Below are 17,047 nucleotides of genomic sequence, written 5' to 3'. Positions count from 1 at the left end.
GCATTTGCTGTGGGGTGAGGTGAGGCTGGAGATTTCAGTGTCAGTGTCACCAACAACCCTTCTCTGCCTGCTTCCCTCAGCATTGTTTAGGTTATGGATGTGGAAAGCACAGATTTGAGCTTGGAGAAAATCAAAACCAGCAACACAAAGCCTGCTGCATGCACAAGGCCTGAGGGGCAAATCTGGATGCATACATGAGGCCTGATGGATGTTCAAGGGCTGATGCATGCACAAAGCTCAATGCACAAAGCCTACTGCATGCCCAAGGGCTGATGCATGCACAAAGCTCAATGCACAAAGCCTACTGCATGCCCAAGGGCTGATGCATGCACAAAGCTCAATGCACAAAGCCTGCTGCATGCCCAAGGGCTGATGCATGCACAAAGCTCAATGCACAAAGCCTACTGCATGCCCAAGGCCTGTGGGACAAAGCTGGATGCATACATGAGGCCTGATGGATGCCCGAGGCCTGATGGATGCCCAAGGCCTGATGCATGCCCAAAGCTCAATGCACAAAGCCTGATGCATGCCCAAGGCCTGATGCGTGCCCAAAGCCTCATGGGCAATGTCTGATGCATGCCCAAAGCCTGATACATACCTAAAGCTCAATGCACAAAGCCTGATGCATGCCCAAAGCTTGATGCATGCCCAAAGCTTGATGCATTCCCAAAGCCTGCTGCACATCCAAAGCTCAATGCCCAAAGCCTGCTACATGCCCAAAGCTTGATGCACAAAGTCTGCTGGCCAAAGCTTGATGCATGCACACAGCCTGGTGCATGCTGCACCCTACTGGGATGAAAAGAGCTTGGCTTAAACACATTGCTTTCTACAGAGCAAAAAGATGAAGCCCACCACTTTTAGTCACAAAATAAATACACCACAGCTTTATTTTCCTGCCCATCTGTCAAGGTCCGGAGACATTAGATGTCTCGGTCCGGAGACACAGTTCTTTTAAATATTCCTGTGTTGTGAAATTAAAGGCACAAACGAGGCCAAAGTATCAACAGCTAGACTATTTATTAGATAAATAAAGTGGACATAAGAAGGGAGAGGGAGAAAAGAGAGAGAGAGGGACGAGAGATAGAAGAGGAAAGGAATTATAAAGTGGACATAAGAAGGGAGAGGGAGAAAAGAGAGAGGGAGAGAGGGAAGAGAGAGAGAAGAGGAAAGGAATCATATTACCACACCCCTCATCCCCCCCAAGACAGTTAAAGTCTGTGGAGGAAAGGTGCTGCAGGAGATGTTGGGTTTGTAGAGAAACCGTGGTGAGGCTTTTGCTGGAGAACAGCTGTGGTCCTCTGGGGAGATGTTGGGTTGATACAGGAACGGTGCTGAGGCTCCTCTGGGCAGCCTGGGTCTGTAAGAGAAGGGGTGCTGAGGATTTGGCTGGAGCTGTGGTCCTCCGGGCAGCTTCTTTTCTCCGGAGCAGCATCGTCCCGGCTTTCTCTTCTCAGCGGCCTGGCCCGTCTCCTGTGTTTTCCTTCATCTCCGTTTTTCTCCCCGTTTTTCTCCTCTGTTTCTCTCCTCTGTTTCTTTCTACAAACCAGTAGTTGCTCCAGTCTTTTATACAGTTTTTAGTCCTTAGGTGATGAACAGAAAAGTCTCATTAACAGAATAACAGAGTTGATAAGAATTTTCTGCTTGTTAGCTGAAATGCTGGAATGCAGGGAGGGGGAGAGGGGTTGGCAGACAGCCTTTGGATAGATAAGGAATAGCAGTATTTTTCAGTGATTCACTTCTGTTAGTCTTGGACAAGATGATCTTTTGTATAAGATAAAGGACACCTGCATGATATGTATACTTCTGCTCTTTTTAGCTAGATAAGCTTTGTATAGATAGGAAGCATCTGGACCTCTGCCATTATAGACAGATAACTTTTTGTATAAAAGTTTGCCCAAAACTCTCTGAAGACACACAGGTCTTTTGAAATTATTCTACCTGTGTCAGGCGCGCCAGAATAGAAGCATAATACAAGAAACTTACTGAGTCTCTTGTGTGTCATTCTCTAAGTCAATTTGGCGACCGCGGCAGGACGACTCTGTTTGGCTGCAGGACCTGCTGAGGAGCCAGACCTCTCAGGGCCCGCCGAGAAATTCTCGAGGAGAGCTCCGCTGCTCATCAGATCGCTGCAGGAACAGACAAGACTGCCAGCACAGAGAAGGTATGCTTCTATGAAAGGGGTAGCTCCGTAAGTCGCGAGGGGACGCCCTGCGCGGGAGAGAGGCATTTATTGCACCCCTAGGTAAAAGAGCTCTTGGGTTGGGACCAAGGGGGTCCCAAAGGTAACTATAAGCATTGTTTATATATTGTGAACATTGTTTGTAGTGTGGGACCAGGGGGGTCCCAAAGGTAACTATAGGCATTGTTTAGGTATCATGAACATTGTTTGTAGTGTGGGACCAGGGGGGTCCCAAAGAGAATTATAAGTATCGTTTAAGTGTGCGAGGGGCCAAGAGGGTCCCTAAAGAACATAAAGTACTAGAGGTTTTGAATGTGTGGCTGAGTGTGTGTGGCCAATAACTGTGTGCTAAGGACCGGTCATTATTGTTGTAGTTGTATTTGTATTTGTTTTGTGTTCTGTGTGCTGTAAAAAGAAAGTACTGTGTTGTATTGTGTAAAATGGGAGACAAAGTAGTGAGATCCCAAGACATAGCCCACTTGGTTGTATACTTGCCCACTGGGGGAAAATTGGAGGCCCCCCAGGAGGGTCAACAAATCAAAAGACTCTAATTAAATTTTGTACCCGGTGGTGGCCATTATATAAATTAGATGGTGGAGAGAAATGGCCTGTACATGGGAGTCTGGAGTATGATACTTTACTGCAATTGATGTTGTTTTGAAGAAGAGAAAAGAAATGGGATGAGACAATATATGCTGATATGTTTTTCTATCTCCGAGAGCATCCGGAGTTTCAAAGGGACTGTGGTGTTAGAGCTCCCTCTGATCCAATGGTTTTGGCCCTTGAAAAAGAAAACAAGGCCAAGAATAAGAGGCAGACACAGTTGAAAAGGTGTTGCTCTGCGTGTAGCATAGGGCAGAGGTGTCTTAAACTTGAGGAAATAAAAGACCTGCCTGAAATTTTATCAATCTCCAGGAAAATTGCAAGAGGTAGTGACAGAGAGTTCGGAAAATAATGTAGGAAGTTTTGGGAGTGGCAGCAATTCAGAGAGTGATACTGGAGTCAGTTCCCAGAGCTATGCTCAGGGAAGCCCAGTGGCAAGAAGGACCCGGGGACAGCAAGCAAATGCCCCGGCTTCCCAGGTACTCATTCAAGCCCCCCTGCGACAAGCAGTAGGGCCTGAGGGGGACCCAGTCTGGATTAAGGTGCCTTTTACAAGTCATGATTTGGATAGTTGGAGAGAAAAGGCTAAAAATGATCGTAACGATCCCACAGGGACAGCTACACATTTTCGATTCATGGTTAGGCAGCACAATCCAGACTGGGACGATATTCAGTTATTATTAGAACAAATGACTGAAACAGAGAAACAATTAATTGAAAAAACATGGATTGGAGCTTGCAACAGAAAGAATTCAAACCCGGGGAGGGGGGGCAAACATTGGAGATGTATTTCCACTCCAAAATCCGGAATGGAATACAATGTGCTGCAAAGGACTAGATTGGAGGAATACCGGGAGTTTGTAGCCAGGGGAATAGAAAAAGCCATTCCGAAAGCAATTAACTGGTCTGTGTTATACTCAGTCAGACAAGGACCTGGTGAATCACCCTCAGAATTCTTAGATAAGCTGAGGGAAGTAATGAGGAAAAACACCTCTCTTGACCCCGGATCAGAAGTAGGTATACAACAACTGGTATCCCTATTTATTGGCCAATCTGCTAGTGATATCAGAAAGAAGCTGCAAAAGTTGTCACCCCCGCAGGGAAGGGATTTAGAGGCACTTTTGGATGTAGCATGGAGAGTATTTTTTAACAGGGAAGAAGAAAGTAGGAGAAAAGAGAAGAGAATGTTGGTAGCAGCGTTGCAGGAAAGTAAGGAGACTAAAGGGACTAATAGAGTGCGGTTGGAAAAGGATCAGTGTGCGATTTGCAGAAAGAAGGGACACTGGAAAAGAGAATGTCCAGAGAGGAAAAAGAAAAACAGAATACAGGCACAACTAGAAGAGGATGATTAGGGAGGACCGGAGGAGACTATAAATACCCTAGCAGATCCTCTGGTTATAATGAAGCTAGGGGAACAAGAAAATAAACTGGAATTCCTAGTTGACACAGGAGCAACCTTTTCAGTCTTAAATCAAGCACTGCTGCCTCTGGATGACAGCTATGTTTCTGTGGTAGGGGCTACAGGTCAAACTGAGAAGGCATATTTTTTTTAAACCTCTTAAATGTAAATATGGTAAAACTTGGGGCTTACATAAATTCTTATATATGCCAAATGCCCCAAAGTCATTGCTGGGGAGGGATTTGTTGGAAGCATTGGGAGCTGAAATTAAATTTAATAAGGGGAAGGTAGAATTCAGAGTAAGGGAGGAACAGTTGATTGAGGTTTTAAGTCTTGCATTAATGAGCCCTCAACAAGAGAAAAACGGAATAAGAGAAAGCATAAAAGATCAAGTATATCCTGGGGTTTGGGACACTGAGCAGCCTGGAAGGGCCAAAAATGCCCTACCTGTGATAATAGATCTTAAGCCTGGAGCTCAACCTGTTAGATTAAAACAATATCATTTAAGGAAAGAAGATAGGGAAGGAGTTTTGCCTATTGTAGAAAAATTCTTAAAGTATGGGCTGCTAACAGAGTGTGAATCAGCTTACAATACTCCAATTTTACCTGTAAGGAAAGCAGCTGGAGGGTATGGGTTAGTGCAGGACCTAAGGGCTATAAATAAAATAACAAAGGATATCCATCCTGTGGTGGCAAACCCATATACCCTCTTGACTCAATTGAGAACAGAATTAGAATGGTTTACCGTCTTGGATCTAAAGGATGCCTTTTTCTGTTTACCCCTGGCCCCTGAGAGCCAGCCACTGTTTGCCTTTGAATGGGAGAACCCAGAAACTAACCGAAAGTGTCAATTAACTTGGACAGTCTTGCCCCAAGGATTTAAGAACAGCCCTACTCTATTTGGAAATCAGCTCGCAAAAGAATTAGAAAAGTGGAACAGGCCAGAAGGCAACGGAGCTCTGCTACAGTATGTAGATGACATCCTGCTGGCCACTCAGATCAGAGCGGAATGTGAAAGCTGGACTGTGAGTATGCTGAATTTCCTGGGACTTAATGGGTACCGAGTTTCCCCACAGAAGGCCCAAATAGTACAGCAGCAAGTAATCTACTTGGGATATGAATTAACAGCAGGACAACGAGTGCTGGGCCCTGAAAGAAAGGAGGCCATCTGTTCTATTCCACTTCCAAACACAGTAAAGGCACTCCGAACCTCTTTGGGAATGACAGGGTGGTACCGGTTGTGGATTTATAATTATGGCCTGCTTGTGAAACCCCTCTATGAATTATTGAAAGAGACTGATAAGGACTTGCAATGGAATGGAGAAGCTGAACAAGCTTTCCGTACCTTAAAGAAGGAATTGATGAGGGCACCAGCACTAGGCCTACCTGATGTCACTAAACCTTTTTTATTGTATTCCCATGAAAGCCAAGGGATAGCACTCGGAGTCCTAGCACAAACTTTAGGACCCTACCGAAGGGCGGTGGCATACCTCTCTAAACAACTGGATGAGGTAAGCAAAGGATGGCCAGGATGCCTGAGGGCTGTGGCAGCAGTTGCAATTAATATTCAAGAGTCTCGAAAGTTCACAATGGGGCAGAAGATCACAGTCCTAGTATCACACACCATCTCTGCTGTTCTAGAAGCCAAGGGAGGACACTGGCTGTCTCCACAACGATTTCTTAAATACCAAGCCATCCTAGTGGAGCAGGATGATGTAGGAATTAAAGTTGCTAACTTTGTCAATCCAGCCTCTTTCCTCCAGGGTGGTGATGGAGAACCAGTTATTCACGATTGTTTGGAAACAATTGAGGCCACTTATTCCAGCAGACCTGACCTGAAGGAAGAACCCCTAGAAAAGGCAGACCATAACTGGTACACTGATGGAAGCAGTTTTGTGATCCAGGGAGAAAGAAAAGCTGGGTACGCTGTAACTACAGGAGAAGAGGTAATCGAGGCAGAAGCCCTACCAAGTAACACCTCTGCTCAAAAGGCAGAGATAATAGCACTCACCAGAGCTCTTGAGCTTTCTCAAGGGAAAAGTGCAAACATATGGACTGACTCCAAGTATGCCTTTGGGGTGGTACATGCCCATGGAGCCATTTGGAAAGAAAGAGGACTGTTGACATCTCAAGGAAAAGGTATTAAACATGCAGAAGAAATACTGAGGCTGCTAGAAGCAGTGCAGAAGCCAAGCAAAGTAGCCATAATGCACTGCAAAGCACACCAAAAAGGGAATACTGGTCAAGAAAGAGGCAACAGACTGGCAGATGAAACAGCTAAAAGGGTGGCCAGGGAGGGGAGAAAGGTGTCAGAGTTTGTTTTGATCCCAGATGGTAAACTGTCAATTGAGCAAAAAGAGCCAGAACCTGTGTATAGCACAGAGGATCAGAAATTAATTAAAGACCTTTTGGGGAATAGGACAGGAAAGGGCTGGGCCAGGACACTGGATGGGAAATTAATCATTCCCACGAACCTTCTCTGGGCTTTTGTTCAGATGGAACATGCAAAGACTCATTGGGGAACAGAAGCCCTGTATCGAAAATTGGTTCAGGAGTGTATAGCATGGAAGTTATACACCACGGTCGAACAGGTAACCCGGCAATGTGAGGTGTGTCTTAAGGCTAACCCCAAAGTAAGAAGAGGAGTTAGACTGGGACAAATTAGCAACGGAAATTATCCAGGACAACAATGGCAAATTGATTTTATTGAGCTCCCAAGAAAGGGGGGATACTGGTACCTGTTGGTACTCACTGACACCTTCTCTGGTTGGCCAGAAGCATTTCCCTGTCGCACAAACAAAGCACGGGAGGTTACTAAGGCAGTGTTACAAGAAATAATACCTCGTTTTGGGGTACCTGCTGCTATTTCCTCAGACAGGGGACCTCATTTTGTGGCCAAGGTGGTACAACAGGTGAGCAAAAGTTTAGGGATTGATTGGCAACTCCACACCCCCTACAATCCACATTCGAGTGGGCAAGTGGAGAAAATGAACCATTTAATCAAAAACCAGATAGTAAAAATTGGACAGGAAGCAAACCTTCCTTGGCCACAAGCATTACCAATTGCCCTGTTGCGAATTCGAACTAAGCAAAGAATAAAGGAAGGGTTGAGCCCATTTGAAATCCTGTTTGGAAGACCTTATGTAGTAGGAACTATGGACCCTTCTGAACCAGGGCAATTTAGAGAGGAAATGTTGAACAAGTATGTTCAGCAAATTTATAAGAACCTGAGCATTGTTAACAAACAGGTGATTGGAACCAATGTGAGAGGGTTAGACAGACCAGTTCATGATGTGGAACCTGAGATTATGTCTATGTCAGATCTCTTTCAGAGAACCCTCTGGAGCCCAAGTGGACCGGACCATATCAGGTGTTTATGACATCCTTCACAGCCATCAAAATCAAGGAACAAGCTGCTTGGATTCACCACACCAGAGTCAAGAAGACTTCAGCAAAAGAATGGAAACTTGAATCCCAGGGACCCCTGAAGCTCAAGTTGTATCGATAATTGTGATTTGTTTGTTGGTTGATACTATTGAGGGATGGGAAGGAAATAGGTACTGAAATGTTAGTCAAGAATTGGCTTTGTAAGCTAATCTCCCTAACTGTTGGATAATACTACTGTTAGTTTTGAATAAGATAATGATGTGTACTGGAAAGAGTGGTGTAGAATCCTACCAGAAGTATAAAAATTATAAACTCAGGCATGAGCAGGATACAGGACATTCTTTTACGAAAATATAGTATAGGAATATACTGTTGGCTGTAAGAAAGGGGGGAATTGATGAACAGAAAAGTCTCATTAACAGAATAACAGAGTTGATAAGAATTTTCTGCTTGTTAGCTGAAATGCTGGAATGCAGGGAGGGGGAGAGGGGTTGGCAGACAGCCTTTGGATAGATAAGGAATAGCAGTATTTTTCAGTGATTCACTTCTGTTAGTCTTGGACAAGATGATCTTTTGTATAAGATAAAGGACACCTGCATGATATGTATACTTCTGCTCTTTTTAGCTAGATAAGCTTTGTATAGATAGGAAGCATCTGGACCTCTGCCATTATAGACAGATAACTTTTTGTATAAAAGTTTGCCCAAAACTCTCTGAAGACACACAGGTCTTTTGAAATGATTCTACCTGTGTCAGGTGCGCCAGAATAGAAGCATAATACAAGAAACTTACTGAGTCTCTTGTGTGTCATTCTCTAAGTCATAGGTATGTATTCAAATATTGTCCCTCAGGAATTCCAGTGGCAGGAAATCTGTGTGTTTGGGCAAGATCCTGGCTGGAGGGGGGGGAATCTCTGTCTACCCCATCTCCATCCAGACAAGGCTCAGGAAACAGGTGGAGATTATCTTGCCCTAAAGGTGTGATGGCTGGGTCCTTGGGTCCTATTGTTGTAGTCTCGTGTTATCACGATGCAATCACAAGCTGATTTGCATCCAGGATTGGTGGACAGGATTCTTTCCACCTTCTTTCCAGTGGCTCTGCTATCACTTTATCTTTGTTGACTCACATAGAGAGAGACAAACTTATTAGACTCTCACACCATCACCATTTAATACCCAAAGCACTTCAGCTGCTTCCTCATCTACCAAGACCTCTCCCCACCAGCTCCATGGACAAGAGAGTTGTTCACTGCTTTTGACTTGTTCTCTGCACATCAGGACATCAGCTATGGTCTCAGGAAGAAGTTCTTCAGTATGAGGCTGGTGAGACTCTGGAACAGGCTGCCCAGAGAGGCTGTGGATGCTCTTTCCCTGGAGGATGAGAAGAAACTTGCTGACTGAAAGGCTTCTCAAAGACTGGAAGAGGCTGCCCAGGGAAGTGGCTGAATCCTCACCCCTGGAGGTTGTTGAATCCTCACCCCTGGAGGGGAGTGAATCTTTGTCCCTGAAAGTGGTTTAATCTCCATCCCTGGATGTTGGTCTCTTCTCAATATTACCAAGTGATAGGAGGAGAGGAAATGGCCTCAAGTTGTCCCAGGGGAGGTTTAGGTTGGAGATGAGAAGAAACTCCTTGACTGGAAGGGTTCTCCAAGCCTGGCACAGGCTGCCCAGGGAGGTGGCTGAATCCCCATCCCTGGAGGTGTCTGAGAGAGGCAGAGGTGTGGTGCTGAGGGCCATGGTTCAGCCCCAGCCTTGGCAGAGTCAGAGAATGGTTGGCCTGTTAAAGGTTGCTTCTAACCATTCCATGGTTCTAAGGACAGAAGAAGCTATCTTGAAGGTCCAAAACATTTCCTTAGTCCAACAGCACAGCTATTTACACTTTTGGTTTAAATAGGATCCTAGCTCTAGCTAACTCTAGAAAAAGAGATGAAGATACCTGGATTAGAAGTTACATAGCCCTCTAAATGTAGCAGAACCCTAAAAAACAGCAACAAAAGTTAACAATTCAGACCAAAACCCCAAGCCCAACCAAGCCCCAACCAAGCCAGCAGAGGTAATCAATCCCACAGAAGCATTTTGGAGTGACCCTTGCTGAGGTGGCAGGTTTGGGGTCACCACTCAAGCTCACAGCTTCCCACCAGCTCCATTTCTTCTCAGATGTCCCAAGCTGGAAGGCAGCAGAACCAACTCTATCCCTCTAAGCCTTCCCAAAGGCATAGGGTGGCCTATATGCACCTTATGAAGTCTGTTCTACTTGGGAAAAACAGGGACTGAGAAGGACACTGGGGTGGCTTGAAGGGAACTGAAGGGTGATGCACAGGGCCAGGGCACCCCAGGGTGACTCTGATTTAGGTGGCAGGCAACTGAAAGGCAAAGAAGATTAAGACACCAAATGTGGCAGTGAGGAGATATGCACAAGTGTAGCTTTGGAGGCATCCTCAACTTGCTTTGCTGCTGGCTCTCAGCATGCTTCCACCAGCAGAGCAGCAGAAACCTCTTGCAGTGATCTCAGCAGTGTCACCTCTTCACCTCTGATGGCTTACCCAGGCCCATGGCCTCTCTTTAGCACCAAACTTGCCTTCCATGACCCTCCTTGTCTACTGTCAATTGATCTACCCAACAGTCCCTGGAACCAAGGCTGTGTGTCAATGAAAAGAAGCAGGGGGCAAAGTAAGGCTACAGCAAGAGGGAAACATCAACAGCAAGGAGAAAAACCAAAGTGTGTGATGGGAAGAGTCTAATCTTCTCTCCACTTAGGTAGGCAGAGGGTCATCATCTCTTTTGTTGCATTTGCACTTGCAGCACAGGACAAAGGGTGTCGCAAGGAGAAGGAAAGGGGAGGCCACCAAGAGGAGAAGGCCAAATCCTGCAAAGATTCCTACCACCTGCAAGAGAAAGGAAGAGCAGGGAGTTGGGGAGAGCCATTGCCTAGGGTCTGCTGACACCAGTGCAGCACCAGTACTTTCCAAAGGACCCCAGCACAGGTCAGTGACCTTGCCAGAGCCAGGACTGTCCCCCAGGAGTACAGAATTAAAGAACCAGAGAATTTGGTTTGGTTGGAAAAGCCCTTTCAGATCCTCCAGTCCAACCCTTCTCTAACTAACAACTTACCATGGCCCTCAGCACCACATCCCTGCCTCTTCCCAACCCCTCCAGGGATAGGCATTCAGCCTCCTCCCTGGGCAGCCTGTGCCAGGCTTGGAGAACCCTTTCAGGCACCAAGGTTCTTCTCATCTCCAACCTCAACCTCCCTTGGTGCCACCTGAGGCCATTTCCTCTCCTCCTGCCACTCCTGCATAGGTTCCAAACACCTCTCAGGGAGCTGCAGAGAGCAATGAGGTCTCCCTCAGCCTCCTCTCCTCCAGGCTAAACCACTCCAGCTCCCTCAGCTGCTCCTCCCCAGCCCTCTTCTCCAGCCCCTTCCCCAACCTTGTTGCCCTTTCCTTATCACTAGAGAGAAGAGACCAACATCCATCTCACAGACTACGCTGGCTTGGAAGGGACTCTCAGAGCTCATCTTGTCCATCCCCCCTGCACTCAGCAGGGACAGCTCCAACCAGAGCAGGCTGCTCAGGGGCACAGCAAGTCTGATTCTGAATGGAGATGAATGAACCATGGTCAGTGCAGGGGAGCTGGCCTAGATGACCTATAAAAGTTCCTTCTCAGCCAAGCCATTAAATGATTCTGTGATTCTCTCTCTTGGTACTACTTTCAGGGGCTCCCTTTGGTGTTGTTTTTTCTCCTAGAGAAGCCTCCAAAATAGAATCAAACACTGTTTTGGAGTCAGAATCACAGAATGGTTTGGGTTGGAAGGGACCTCCAAAGCTCATCCAGTCCTAACCCTCCTGCAGGCAGCAGGGACATCCTCCACTAGATCAGAGCCCCAGCAAGCCTGGCCCTGAATGTCTCCAGGGATGGGGTCTCCACCACCACCACTCTGGGCAACCTGTTGCAGTGTTGCACCACCTTCATAGCAAAGAACTTCTCCCTAATGTTCATGGAGAAGGTAGGAAGACTCCCAGAACCTTCCCAGCAGCAGGACTGCAAGCCTGGGGGTCTCACAACACCAGGTCAAACACCAGGAAGGACTTCAGGAAGGCTTTGCATAGGCAATGTTCTCTTGCATCAAGCCCTGAGCTCATCAGGTCTTCAGGGGCTGTGAACCAAATCCATCCAGAAGCACTTTTTAACTGGACTGAGAGGAGACCTCATTGCTCTCCACAGCTCCCTGCAAGGAGGTTGGAGTGAGGTGGGGGTTGGCCTCTGCTCCCCAGTATCAGGTGACAGGAGGGGAGGGAATGGCCTCAAAGGGTGCCTGAAAGGTTGGAGATGAGGAACAATATCCTTGCTGCCAGAGTGGTCAGGGATTGGCAGAGGCTGCCCAGGGAAGTGGTGGAGTCCCCATCCCTGGGGGTGTTCCAGAAGCCTGTGGCCATGGCACCTGGGGCCAGGGTTTGGGGGCCATGGTGGGGTTGGGTTGCTGGCTGGACTGGATGCTCTCAGAAGGCTTTTCCAACCCAACCCATTCTCTGCTTCTATGACATTTCATGTCTGGGGCTGGGTCAGACAGGAGGGGAACCAAAGTGTCCTTGCAGGCAGGGCTGGATGTGCTGCCCTAATTAGTGGGCAAATCTGTAATTAGCCATGCTGCAGGGCGATTTCCTTGTGCTTCTGCTGGCCATGGAGACTTGCCTTGCTTGCTGGCTCTGGGTTTGCTTCTTGCAGCCCTGCTGCTCAGAGGGCTGCTCAGAGGCAGAGCTGGCTGCAGGAGATGGCGCTGCAGGACTGCAGGCACCAGCCTCAGGCTGCCTTCCACTCCCTCCCATTCCTCTCCTCTTAGTTTCATAGTTTCATTCAGGGTTGGAAGGGACCACAAGGATCATCTAGTTCCAACCCCACTGCCATGGGCAGGGACACCCCACACTAGATCAGGCTGGACAGAGCCTCATCCAGCCTGCTCTTAAACACCCCCAGGGACGGGGCCTCGACCACCTCCCTGGACAACACATTCCAGGGTTTCACCACTCTCATGGTGAAGAACCTCCTCCTCACATCTAGCCTGAATCTCCCCACCTCCAGCTTCATTCCATTCCCCCTAGTCCTATCACTACCTGAGATCCTGAGAAGTCCTTCCCCAGCCTTCCTGTAGGCCCCCTTCAGATACTGGAAGGCCACAATTAGGTCACCTCAGAGCCTTCTCTTCTGCAGACTGAACAGCCCCAACTCCTTCAGTCTGTCCTCATAGGAGAGGTGCTCCAGCCCTCTGATCATCCTTGTGGCCCTTCTCTGGACACGCTCCAGCACCTCCACATCCCTCTTGTAATAGGGGCTCCAGAACTGGACACAGTACTCCAGGTGGGGTCTCACCAGGGCTGAGTAGAGGGGGAGGATCACCTCCCTCGACCTGCTGGCCACACTTCTCCTGATGCAGCCCAGGATCTGATTGGCTTTGCGGGCTGCAAGTGCACATTGAGAGCTCATGTTGAGCTTTTTGTCCACCAGCACCCCCAAGTCTCTCTCCTCAGGGCTACTTTCCAGCCAGTCACTGTCCAGCCTGTATTTGTGCCTGGGATTGCCTCGACCCAGATGCAGGACCCTGCACTTGCTCTTATTGAACTTCATGAGGTTGGCTTGTGCCCACCTCTCCAGTATGTCAAGGTCCCTCTGGATGGCCTCCCTTCCCTCCAGCGTGTCTGCTGCACCACACCGCTTGGTGTCATCAGCAAACTTGCTGAGGGTGCACTCAAATCTTCTTGGCTTCTGGCTGAGAAGCTCCAATTTCCCTGCCCTAATAACTGGACTGCCTGCCAAGAGCTCTTCCAGGCTCTGAGGTGTGCATGGTTCGTTACTCTCTCTGGTTTGATTTCTGGAGGTGCTGACAATCTGCTGCAGCTTCCATGGCCTTCATTTGCTGCTAAACCAAAGCTGAATTCTCATCTCCTTTGAAAGCTGTGAGCTGCAGCTGCTCCCAGGCTGCTCTTTGGAGACAGCTTACTGAAGCCCAGGCTGCTCAGCCAGGCAAGCTGGACCTCAGCAATGCAGTGGATTGGATTCCCTATTGCTCACTTTCATGAGATTCACAGGATGGTTTGGGTTGGGAGGGACCTTGGAGATCATCTACTTTTAACCTCCCTGCCATGGACACCTCCCACTAGCCCAGGTTGCTGAAGGCCTTCTTACCTACTTACCGCTGTCAGCCTCAATATGATGTCCAAATCTTCATTAAGTTCAATTTTTCATACAGTCAGAACAGTTTGGGTTGGAAAAGCTCTTTAAGATCATCCAGTCCAACCAGTCTCTAACTCTGCACCCAGGCTGGTGCCAACCCATGGCCCTCAGCACCACAGCTCTGCCTCTAGAAAACCCCTCCAGGGATGGGCATTCAGCCTCTTCCCTGGTGTGAGAAACTGGTTATAATATTTGGCTTTCGCAGGGGGAATTACTGGGGACTGTGGGGCTCGATCATTGGGCTGATGGTCTGTACTGTGTGGGGTATTGGAAGAGAAAGGTGAGGTGCCAAGAGGTCTAAAGACTGGCCAGGTCAAAAGTGCAGGTTTTGTCTCAGTCCTGATGAATACGTTTTAATATATGAATATGTATGCTTGCCGTCTCTATAAGTTCACCTCGTGTTGTTAGGGTGCGCCTCTAGCAAACTCACTATGCGCCCAGCGCTGTGTTGCCTTTATTTTATAATAAACTGGTTATCAATTTCAGCAGTGAGTTCGTTTCTCACAATTTGGTGACCCGTACATGATTACCCTGTCTGCAATGGCTTTTGGGACCCTTCAGAAGGGGGGGGCGCCCCCGCCGATTTCGGCGGCCTGGAAGGAGGACCCTGGAAGCCTCTCGGAACACGGGTAGATCCAGCCAATGTTATAAGATAAAGGCAAGGGAAGGAGCTCCCAGAACTAGCCTGTAATTCTTGTGCACAAAGACCCGAGCAAGAAAAGGACTGTAAGTATTGTCCAGTTGGGCGGGTATTGAGGTCAGTGAGAGTGTGTGTGTGCGTGAGACGTGGACTGGACAGTCCGGATTCACGAAGTGAGTGAGGAGTCCTTCTAACTGCGTTTCCAACATCCCGCGAGGGACTTGCCCAGTGAAGGGATGAAGCGGTTGGTGATGGAAAGCATGGACCTCGGGAAATGGGGCAAGGGTCAGGTGTAGAGCAGCCCCGGGAAACATGGGAGCAACAAGGGTACCCAGGGATATACCCCCGGACAGTCCTCTGGGGTTGCGTATTGGAGGCACAATACGCAGGATAAGGATAAGGCAAAAAGGATAATGGAGGAAGGGCCTAGAGAGAAAAGTAGATTGTGGGAAGGTTGGGCATTTGAAAGGAGAGTGCCCAAGAAGAAGAGAGATCTTAAGGGGTTTTTTTTCAAGCTTAGTTGGATCGGCTTTGGGCGGGCCTGGAGCCGGGGCCATTAGGGGGAGCTGCAAGTCAGTGTTTGCACCAGCACCTGCAGTAGTGCGGCGGGCGGAGCAGGAGCTGTTGCAGGGAGAGCTGCAGTGGCTGAGCCGTGCCCACCAGGGACTGGTAAAGGATCAGGCCCAGGAGGTGGCCAGGCTCAGGTCGGAAAAGGAGGGTTAGGGGTACTCGTGTTACCAAGGTTCCTAGAGGGGGTGTGGAGAGCGAGTTTTAGGGGCAAAAGGGGAAAGGTTTAAAGTCCCGGTAGCTAAGGATGTTAAATTGGAGACTGAAGCTAGAATTGGGCTAGGGGATATCTTAGTGTAGCACCAAGTGCAAGACGTAATTTTCTAGGGAGAGATAGTTCAGTTGGACATAAGGGTAGTTCGAGAAGAGGGGCAGATGATGGTCAGAAGAGATAACTGGTTATCTCGGGAGAAGGGGCAGTTGGGGTTGGAAGGAGGATTGTGTCTCTTCAAGCCCCAAGGCAAGGATTGTTTGGATTGTGGATAGTCGGGTTTTTACTGAAGAATTGGTGGGTGCCATGGGCAGGGACACCCCACACTAGATCAGGCTGGCCAGAGCCCCATCCAGCCCGGTCTTAAACACCTCCAGGGACGGGGCCTCGACCACCTCCCTGGACAAAGGACCACTTCAGGAATGTGCCTCTGAACACCTAGGTCTGAAGGCTCTGGAACTAGCAAGACAAACCCACCTTTTGGAACATCTGACATTGTGTGACATTGAATCTGCATTGCAAGAAAACATCAAGGAAAGCCCCCATTTCATTCTGTGTATAAAACACCCTGGGACTTGATGTCATTGGGGATGGGTAAAGTGTAAATGTTGTAATGGTAAACAGGTTGAATTAGTAATTAGGCCTACTAAAACTTAGATGATGTGCTGAGAGTGTGTGTGGTTATAAATGTATGCTGTTGTAGTTATGTAATTAGGTTTCCTGTGGGTTCAAAAACTTTAACTTCTTGATTATTAAATGTAAATTGGCTTGTTGGATAATTTGAAGTGATTAGGACAGAGGATTCATCTGTGTTCTGTGTGTTAAAGTACCAAAACCTGTGTTCAGCTAGTGGGACCACAGAGACTGCAATACAGACAGCCAACATGCAACCAGAGTTAAAGGACTAGTGGATCCATCCACTGAATGGACTGTGGTACCCCAAATGGAGGATATAAAGATGGTCATGTTTTGAGTTCCAGTATCAGAATAGGAGTGGTAATGGTCCTTGCCTGAAAACATCACAAACTAGAAACAGGTCGGGGTTCGAAATTGGTACAACCTCCATGGACAAGGGAAGGAGACATGGTCTGGGCAGAGCATTGGTGGGGATTGAAGGAGGCAAGACCAGGTAGACCTCTGTAATTGCCACGAAGAAGATCTAGAACCATGGCTGTGGGCAGCAACCCCATAGGCCATGTGAGTGGAGTTGCAAGTCAAACCGGACTCCTAATTCACCCAGATATTGGTTTATGGTACCTATTAAAGTAAAAGGGGAAATATGTTCACCTCGTGTTGTTAGGGTGCGCCTCTAGCAAACTCGCTCTGCGCTCAGCGCTGTGTTGCCTTTATTTTATAATAAACTGGTTATCAATTTTCAGCAGTGAGTTCGTTTCTCACACTGGGCAGCCTGTGCCAGGATTTCAGAACCCTTTCAGTCAAGGAGTTTCTTCTCATCTCCAACCTAAACTTCACCTGGGACAACCTGAGACCATTTTTTCTCCTCCTATCACTTGTTATTAGGGAGAAGAGACCAATCCCCACCTGGCTCCAACCTCCAGTCAGGAAGCTGCAGAGAGCAATGAGGTCTCACTCAGCCTCCTCTTCTCCACACTCACCACCCCCAGCTCCCTCAGCTGCTCCTCCCCAGCCCTCTTCTCCAGACCCTTCCCCGGCTTTTTTGCCCTTCTCTGGCCCTGCTCCAGCCTCTCAGTGTCCTTCTTTCAGTGAGGGCCCAAAACTTGTGGGGGGTTTTCTTCAGTCAGACCATTTTGGTTGGCTGGGTTGGGTTTGTTTTTAACCCAACCTTTCTGCTGAGCAGTGCTTACTCCTTTTC

The 17,047-nt window shown here is 48.0% G+C and overlaps 1 protein-coding gene across 4 annotated transcripts in view; it reads right to left on the bottom strand.

Moving 5' to 3' along the window:
- Positions 1 to 998: 998 nt before the first annotated feature.
- The window catches only part of RNF144A (ring finger protein 144A), a 96,339-nt gene continuing 80,290 nt past the window's right edge, over positions 999 to 17,047 (bottom strand). For 2 of the 4 annotated variants that reach the window (XM_068165196.1, XM_068165197.1), the window contains one exon: positions 999 to 10,452. In XM_068165196.1, the coding sequence (XP_068021297.1) occupies positions 10,321 to 10,452 (132 nt within the window). In that variant the 3' untranslated portion in view covers positions 999 to 10,320. The remainder of the gene's footprint in view (positions 10,453 to 17,047) is intronic. The other 2 variants (XR_010990690.1, XM_068165198.1) reach the window with 2 other exon arrangements.

Source organism: Melanerpes formicivorus, unplaced genomic scaffold (assembly GCF_026170545.1).
Source record: "Melanerpes formicivorus ecotype bairdi unplaced genomic scaffold, bMelFor1.0.p_v2 SCAF_86, whole genome shotgun sequence".
Taxonomy (NCBI): Eukaryota; Metazoa; Chordata; class Aves; order Piciformes; family Picidae; genus Melanerpes; species Melanerpes formicivorus.
This window is presented reverse-complemented; position numbering and strand designations above follow the sequence as displayed.